The 8724-nt window shown below is 54.1% G+C and overlaps 2 protein-coding genes across 4 annotated transcripts; both read left to right on the top strand.

The window, feature by feature from the left end:
* Positions 1-408: 408 nt before the first annotated feature.
* LOC125031433 (genetic suppressor element 1-like) lies at positions 409-4601 on the top strand. 3 transcript variants are annotated; one of them, XM_047622168.1, is made up of 6 exons: positions 409-734; positions 2103-2466; positions 3146-3337; positions 3512-3783; positions 3900-4059; positions 4170-4601. In XM_047622168.1, exons 1-6 carry the CDS (start codon positions 542-544, stop codon positions 4453-4455), a joined length of 1467 nt encoding a protein of 488 aa, XP_047478124.1. In that variant the 5' UTR covers positions 409-541; the 3' UTR covers positions 4456-4601. The 3 variants fall into 3 exon arrangements, with proteins under 3 accessions (XP_047478124.1, XP_047478123.1, XP_047478122.1); XM_047622167.1 differs by having other exon boundaries at positions 3107-3337; XM_047622166.1 differs by having other exon boundaries at positions 3101-3337.
* Positions 4602-4647: 46 nt separating this feature from the next.
* Positions 4648-8724, top strand: LOC125031432 (mucin-5AC-like). The gene is made up of 5 exons (XM_047622165.1): positions 4648-5181; positions 5322-5625; positions 5805-6247; positions 6413-6557; positions 6811-8724. The coding sequence occupies exons 1-5, from the start codon at positions 4678-4680 to the stop codon at positions 7908-7910; spliced, it is 2496 nt and encodes an 831-aa protein (XP_047478121.1). The 5' UTR covers positions 4648-4677; the 3' UTR covers positions 7911-8724.

Here is an 8724-nt window from a genome sequence, read left to right as displayed (position 1 = left end):
CCAGGTGCCACGATGCCCGGTTTCTGCGGCGCGCTGTTTCTAGTATTTGTGGGACACACGTCACCATCATGCATGCCATCACCACAGCCATCATCCTCTTTCCGTCCGACTGGCCTTGCCCGCAGAGCACCAGTGGCCCCGAATTGCCCCGACGCAGCGCCCGCTCGCCTCCGCCGCGGGCGTCGGGCGTGTTGTGCGAGCGGTCGGGGCATTCGTGTGCTGGGCGCGTCGCTCGACCCACCGGGCGACGGCGCTAGTTGGGCAGCGCCAGGTGGCACTTTTGCTACGGTGGCGCTCCTCTGTGGGAATGGCATGGCAGAGTTTGCTTGAGTTTTGGTAAGAACGATCCCATGAAGTAATTAGCGCCTCACTGACTCTCTCCTCCTTTGCAGGCGTGAGCGGGAAGCCGCCGAGCATCCCCCCGCACCTCCTGCCGCCCGGGTCCGCCGCCGCAGCCGCCGTCGCCGCAGCCGCGGCAGCCGCTGCAGGTGTGAGTAGCGCCAGCAGCGCCAGCAGTAACAGCAGCAGCACAAGCATCAGCATGACGAGCGGCGGGGGCGTCGTGCTGAGCAACAAGGGCGTGAGGACGACGGCCACGGTGCCGCCCCTGGGCCTGGCCACCCCCCTGGCCCCCCTCACCACATCCGCGGGCGCGGGCCCCCCCTCGCCCACGTCCTCGTCCTCCTTCGCCGCCGCCCTCCGCTCGCTCGCCAAGCAGGCCACGGCGCCGCCAGGTCAGTGCACACGATGGTACACATTGTGGTCAAAAGGATGATGATAACAGCATATTAGTAATGACAAAAAGTTGCTTATTATTACACATGAATGTGAGTTTCGCGCCGGGCGGAGTAGAGTGCCCTCGAGTGGGCTTGCCTTAGCCGGCGTTTAGGCACCTGTAGTATGGTCAGTCTTCCTAACGCCTGAAAAATCGCGGTTTTATTGATAGTAAAAGCGCAAAGTTAGCTGATAGGTAAACGCCGTGGGCGGCGCGAAGTTTCAACTGATTCGCCTCTGAGGAAGGTAATCTGCTGTGTTAGAGTTAGCAGAGGTCAGCAATGCTCATTGTCAAAAGTCGCCAAACAGGAGCCGCATTGGGTGTCCAGCATCACTGGACACCTAATGGTCTTGGTCAAGGCAAAGTTCTAGAGACCCAGCTGGCAAGGCAAGCCCGCGAGGAGGCAGGTACCTGTTGTATGTTTGTGTTAAAATTTATCATGAAAATCCTTTATATTAAGATACGGTGTTTTTGGTGTTTTCGTTTACATAACGCTAGGGTTGGTTGAAATATGTGAACTAATATCCGTTGAGGTCTTCTACTGCAATTATAAACATTTTTGCTTTATTATTATAGAAAGAAAATAACTGTTGAATAAACCAAATATTGTACTTAATAATGATTCCGTACAACAAGCTTGCGTCAACGTAATTTAGTCCATGAAACTAACGTGAGGCGCTTCCCTCCGGCACGAACAGTTCCAGTTCTGTCTTTGCAGCCGCAGGGCAACGGCAGGAGCTAGGGTCATGCTAGGGTCGGGTTGGGCTGCCTTCGTGGGAAGTGTGTGCCACGAAGGAAGGGGCCAGAGGGAACACCTGAGCAGTACTTCAACATTAGAAGAGGGGGGGAGAGGGAGAGGGAGAGGGAGAGGGAGAGGGAGAGGAGAGGGAGAGGGAGAGGGAGAGGGAGAGGGAGAGGAGAGAGAGAGAGAGAGAGAGAGAGAGAGAGAGAGAGAGAGAGAGAGAGAGAGAGAGAGAGAGAGAGAGAGAGAGAGGAGAGAGAGAGAGAGAGAGAGAGAGAGGGAGAGAGAGAGAGAGAGAGAGAGAGAGAGAGAGAGAGAGAGGAGAGAGAGAGAGAGAGAGAGGAGAGAGAGAGAGAGAGAGAGAGAGAGAGAGAGAGAGAGAGAGAGAGGAGAGAGAGAGAGAGAGGAGAAGGAGAGAGAGAGGAGAGGGAGAGAGAGGAGAGAGAGAGAGAGAGAGGAGAGAAAGAGAGATATAGGGGAGAGAGAGAGAGAGAGAGAGAGAGAGAGAGAGAGAGAGAGAGAGAGAGAGAGAGAGAGAGAGAGCAACTCCCCTTGGCCAAGGGCTCACGGCTTCCCCCCTTTCAGGAGCGGAGAAGGACGCGCCGATGCCAGGCGAGCCGCAGCGCATGTCGCCGAAGGTGTCGTCGCTGGCGCCAAGCTCCACGTCGGGCCACCTGGGCCTGTCGGGGGGGTCGGCGCCCCCGGTGGTCACCATCGCGCCCACGCACTCGCACGGCATCACCAGCGAGGCCGAGCGCTCGTCCGCTGCCGCCAGCGAGGATCTCGTGCGCGGGTTCCAGCCGTACCGCGCCCCCGACGTGCAGCCGACGCCGCCCGCGGGCACCCCGGGGGCGTCGCTGCGGCCGCCCATGCCTCCACTCGACCTGCCGCCCTCGTACCCGCCCTACCACCCGTCGCTGTACCCGCACCACCTGGCGCACCAGTACAGGTAAGCGGAGCCAGCAGGCTCTTGCCTTCGCTGCTTGCATGACTCGGCAGCATCCGTTGTGCGGGCCCGAACGGAGAGGGAAATGGTCAGGCGATAGAGGACGGTCACTCGTCTAAATTCAGCATTTTGAGGGGGGCATTGGCAGGGACCCGCTGCTGCGAAAAGCATCTCAGTCTTGATGCTTGAACAGCGCCATGTCATGCAAGGAATTGCAGTTAACCCTTTGCAACGCTGACCATTTCCTGCCTCAGCATGTGCGCTCTAAAGGAGAGTTGAGTCTAGCGATTTGCTTGCACCAACGGCGGTCTTTTTAGCTAATGTTTATATATATAGATATGTAGATACATACATACAAATAGATATATATATAGATTTATATTTAGATATAGATATAAATATAAATATAAATATAAATATAAATATAAATATAAATATAAATACACACACACACACACACACACACACACACACACACACACACACACACACACACACACACACACACACACACACACACACACACACACACACGCGTATGTGTGTGTGTGTGTGTGTGTGTGTGTGCGTGTGTGTGTGTACATATACATATACCTATACATATATGTATGTACTGTATGGATGTCCCTTCCGTAAGTCACAGCGCAGCCTCTGAATTTCGCGCCCACTGCCATGCCCGCAGACTGGAGGAGCACCTGTACCTGGAGCGATACGGGCTGCTGCGACCGCCGCTGAGCCCCTACGGCGTCGGGGGCCTGTCGGGGCTGTACCCGGGCGCCGCCGGCTCGCCCTACCTGTCGGCCAGGTTCCCGCCGGACCTCCTGCCCACCTCGCTGGCCGCGCTGCACCCGTCGTCGGCGCTTCTGCACGAGAGGTACGTGGCTCGTGGCGCCGCCCCGCGGGGTGCCTGCCCTGTGTCAATATAGACGTGTCCACTGTAGAGGTGCTTATATGTATATGAGTTATTATGGCACTGTTGCAAACTCTTTCACATTGAGCTCTAGTGTTCGTTAGAAAGCGAGTGATTAACGCGAAGGACTGCTTGCAGGTTGAAGCTGGAGGAGGACATGCGGCAGCGAGAGTACGAGCTCGAACTGAGACGCGAAAGAGAACTAGAGAGAGAAAGGGAGAGAGAAAGAGAAAGAGAAAGAGACCGGGAAAGAGAGCGGGAGAAAGAGCGCGAGCGAGAAAGAGAAAAGGAGCGAGAGAGGGAGAGAGAGCGCGACAAGGAAAAGGAACGCGAGAGGGAGAGAGCTCGCGAGAAGGAGCGAGAGAGGCAGCGGCAGAGAGAGCACCACGAAGCAGACAGAAACAAAGAAGGTATGTGCAGACAAGGCGTTCACGTAATTAACTGATATACTTTTGTACATGATTATAGCTTCTATGTATCTCTTTTCACACACGCCTCACGCAGACTACTCTTCTCTCCCAAACAGCAGAGAGAACTCAGAATCAGGAGAGAAGTAGAGACCGCAGCCCCATCGCGCACGCCGTGGTGCACGCGTCCGCCCCGGCCTGTTATATCGGTGACGAGCCTCAGCACAAGCAGCGTTACCATAACGAGCAACAGTCACAGTCGCAAGAACCAGCCAATAGGTAAATGAACAGGATTTCTTTTCATACTTTTATGTCGGTAAGGCTGGTTGTGGTCTACATTTCCGTGATTTAAGGTATCTTAAATAATAATCTCCGTGACCTCGTTGCAGGTGTTGCGACGCAGCAGGTGGCGCAGCCCCTGGACATCCGCAGCTCAGTAACCTTTCGCCCAATCAACGACGTAACCTTCCTGGGACACGTTCAAGCTCAAGCCCAGAGCCAGGGCCAGCCGCCGCCGCAGCCGCCGCCCCACCTGCGGGAGGACCCTCTCGCGCATCGCCTGGAGGCGACCAAGGACGCCAGCCGCGTCGCCATCAAGCCTCGCACACCGGCCATCGTCAGGCCCTTCGAGACCACGCCCAGCGACCTGGTACAGGCCTCGCATACGCCAACTAAAATCAACACTGTGGCGCCGACGGTGAAAAGCAGCGAAAGCTTAGCGCCGCCCTTGCAGACGAGGGTCATTGTGGGAGGAGGGACAGGGGGGGCAGGGGCACCTGGAGGAGGAGCAGGACCAGGAGGGCCTGGAGGAGGACCAGGAGGAGGACCAGGCGGGGGAGGAGGAGGCTTAGGAGTGGGGGTGGGGTTGGGGGTGGCGTGGGCGTGGGCGTTGGGGGAATGGGAGGAGGAGGAGCGGGAACGGGAGTTGGAGCAACAGTCACAGGAGGCGGGCTCGTGGGCGTGGGAGTAGGGGTCGGAGTGGGCGTCGGCGTGGGAGTGGGCGTCCCAGAGCTCATCCCGGCTGCCGAGGTGAAGAAGGAGGCCGCGCCGGAGAGCCGAGGCGTGTGGCAGCCGGTGCAGCTGGACAAGGGCAGCGGCTGCCCCTCCGAGCCCGTGGCGTCGACGCCGCGCACCCAGTCGCCCCCCGCCGTGAACCACACGCTCCCGGCGCCGCCGCCGCCAGTCAAGCCGCCCCCGACTCCGCCGCCGCCGCCGTCGCCGCAGCCGGAGCCCGTGAGCCGCCTAGACATCGAGGAGAGGAGGCTGCGCGAGCTGCGCGAGGCGGGGCTGGAGGTGGAGGAGGCCGAGGAGGTGCTGCAGGAGGAGGCCGTGGCGCCGCCGCGCGCCTTCACGCTGGTGTGCATGAAGGGCCCCCCCGCCCCCCTCGACGACTCCCAGGAGGTACGGAGCTTGGAAGCTTAAAGTCCCAGACTGCTTCTTTTCATGTTTTAGAATAGGCTAAGCCACATATTTGTAAGTGACCAGAAAATGAATGTTTAATCAAATCCCTCTGTAATGAAGTGCTCTCTCCTGAATGGCAGAAAATGCAGTTCCTCGGGAGGATCGGGCTGACCACCCACGCCCACGCGCAGGAGGCCGAGCTGTCCCACTGCGAGCGGCGCGCCCGCGTGCTCAGCGCCCTGGAGCCCTCGTCGGTCCCGTCGTCGCCAAAGAGCACCGAGTCCTTCTCGGAGGAGCTGGTTCCTCTGCTGGCGCCCGGACACAGCCTCCCCGCAGTCATTACCTCGCCGGAGGAGCTGTGCCTGGCGCACGAGTACCCGCACAAGGCACGCTTCCTGCACCACCTGGGCCTCCAGCCGCAACATTCCCTGCACCGCCAGCAAGGTCAGTAGGTCGCCTCGGGAAATCGGCGAGAATGAGGTGAACTCGTTCACTCGTTCATGCGGACTTGGTTTCTCGAAGGGAGAGAAACTGCTCTTGGTACTGTATTTTGAATGATTGGAAACTTTAAGCAAAGTATATCACATTGATTTGATTAAAAGCACCGCCTTTCTCTCCCCCAGAAGTGGAAGCCGTGTGGCAAATGGTCGTCCAGGAGCGGCTGCGTCGGTACCGCCAGGAGAGCAACGACCCCCTGGCCGTGAAGGTATGCGAGGCCCTGGAGCAGCTGTTGGCAGCGAACATCCACCACCAGCCGCCGCAGCCTGCCAACAGCTCCCTGTCAGTTCCTCTCCTGAAGGTCGCCTCGACGCCACCGTCGCCGCAGGTGCGCGTGTCGCAGTCCTCGACGCCGGCGACGACCACCGCCACTACCACGTCAGCGGCCGTCGCCGCCACCGTGGCGTCGACGGCGGACACGGCCATCACGACCACGGCTCCCACCACGACCGCGGTGCTGACGACGGCGGTGTCCAGTGCGCCCATTGTCACGTGTGTGCCGCCGACGGTTATGGTCTCGAGCAGCCCTGCACCTTACAGCACAAACACCACCAACTTCTCGACCAAAGTAAGTATACGCTGTCCAAGTCTTTCCATTAAGTGAACGGGATCCCCATGTTTTTGGATGCAGCGTTTTTTTTACTGATATATTGAACGTACAATATCGTTACACACTTTATAAATGCGTAGGTTGATACCATTGGTAGAAACTTATTACAATCTCCTTTTTTAGGCTTTAACGGCTAGCAGATGTAGTGGCAAGGCGCCCGTCAAGGACGCCGTTTTCATCACTGCCGGACTGCCTGAGGAAGACCCATTGCTGGCCGGCCTCCAGGGGGTGGACACCGTCATCGAGCACTTCATTAAAAATGCACAAGGTAAGTTCATTCATCATTGTTTATTTATTTACATATGAAAATAAATTACAAATAAATAATCAAATAAAAAAGAATATATACATGTCATGATCAATGAAAGTCTAGTGGGTGCAATTGATGCATGATGGGAACAAAAAAAAAAAATATTAATGTGTTTATTTTTTTTTTTAATTAGTCTCACAGGTGTGTCAGGCGAATTATAAAAACTTTTTTTTTTAAACAAATTAGTTAACATATGAATTTTATCCCACAGCACAAGGAGGCAGTAACAATTCAGCTCTCCTAGAACACATAGAGGAGGTGCGCAGAAGCCAGCTCGCAGTGTGCCAGACAGCCCAGCTGGTGCAGGAACAGGTTGCCCAACTTGTTGCATCTCGTGCTCAGCTCGAGGCCCACAGATCGTCACTGCACCATCATCTGGCAGCTATAACATCCCTCATAGCTAACAGTACCAATCATTCAACTACAACTACCACAGCTGCTTCAACTACTGGTACAGGTACCATGCCTAATGGTACATCAGTATTTGTCTCAGCTCCTGTAACTACCTCTACGCAGGGTGTAAGCAGTAGTAATCACAACATTGCACAGGGAAGCTCTACCACGAGTACCAATACCACATCCACAAATACCAGTCCAGGGCACAGTCACCCCCTTCCACTCACCACGACGACCCCCACGCTGATAGGCAGCCACCCTGTCGCAGCGGTTATCAACAGGAGCTTGCAGTCTCTTGTGCCAACAGCCTCCGTCATGTCCTGGGGTGGATTATCTTCTCCTTTCCTTAGTAGTACAAACATTGCTTTCTCATTAGAGAGTAAAGATGGAGTATTTTATTCTCAAGTAACAAATAAAGAAGGAAATAAGGATTTAAAAACGACTATATCTAGTGCAAATACTTCAAAACCCAACAACAGAATAACAGTGTCTCACGGAAATGCCAAGACCTCCTCGAGTAATCGTCACAGCTCTAGTAAGTGCCATAAACATGCTCTGACAGAAGCGACAAACGGATCTCCAGCCAAGTTCAATGGCATCCCGACCAATCTTCCAAAGCACATCTTCAAGCCCCTGCAGCTGAGCGGGCCAAATACCAGTGCTAACGCGGCCAAAAAGACCACTAAAACGGTCAGCTATACCCAAGCCCCCAGCGTCACGGGAGGTCTTCCTCACCCGTCTGTGGCGCTCGTGGCACCCAGCACAACAGTGACGAGCCAGAACGGATTGATGCCTCTGCCGCTCATCCACAACTCCACCAGTAAGCATGGCAGAACCAACAAACCTCAGATTGGCTTCACCCCGTACTCCAAAACCTCTCCTACCAAAGTACCACAATCATGGGTGTCAAATTGAAATTATGTATTGTACTGTATTCAAATCTCTATTAATATATAACCTAAAAAGCCTGTTTCAACCACAGGTCTCTGTTACAGAGTTTAATTGAACCATGTGAATATTTGCCTAGAGATGGTTCCTCAAACAGTATTCCATGTTTTTAGCTCTGCCAAAGATTTTTCTTCACCGTTCGTGTGAGGATTTGAGCTGTTGGTATGGGATGTATGCTTGTGATGGTTGTAGCATAAATGAATGGATCTCACTAGTCAGGTATATTCCTATTTTAGACCCCATGGAGATCTAGGAATAGAAAACATTTTTCAGCACTGAAGACATGTGGATAGTTTACATTTCATTACACCTGATTTCCTCTGGAAACTGAAACTCACCCTGGAAAAGATCTTCAAAATATGTTGTTAAGAAGGGAAGCTTTTGTAACATTGTAGCGAGACTGCAAGGTAAAAGATGAGTAAATGCTAAGCTGGTCTTTTATATAACCCAGCCCGATTTCTATTGATTTGGGTCGTTGGGCCCTGTATGGTGTTGTAAAAGATCCTGGTGAGTGTGCGTGATGTGTGCCTCTCATGAGTCAGTCCCATGTCTGTTTCATGAGTCATCTTGTTTTATGTCTAATGAGTCATCCCATTTTCTTTATCTCCTATGGAAGTACTGTGATGTCTGAATCAGTAGCTTGAATGTAGATAATGGCAGCCTAATATTTGCTATAATGAATTCAGATGTGGATGCCAAATTGCTGCCATCACAATTGTGTACTGACAGACCAAATATATCACATTTGTATTTATAAACCAAATAAAAAAGGAAACACAAA

Source organism: Penaeus chinensis, chromosome 13 (assembly GCF_019202785.1).
Source record: "Penaeus chinensis breed Huanghai No. 1 chromosome 13, ASM1920278v2, whole genome shotgun sequence".
In the NCBI taxonomy this organism is placed as follows: Eukaryota; Metazoa; Arthropoda; class Malacostraca; order Decapoda; family Penaeidae; genus Penaeus; species Penaeus chinensis.
This window is presented reverse-complemented; position numbering and strand designations above follow the sequence as displayed.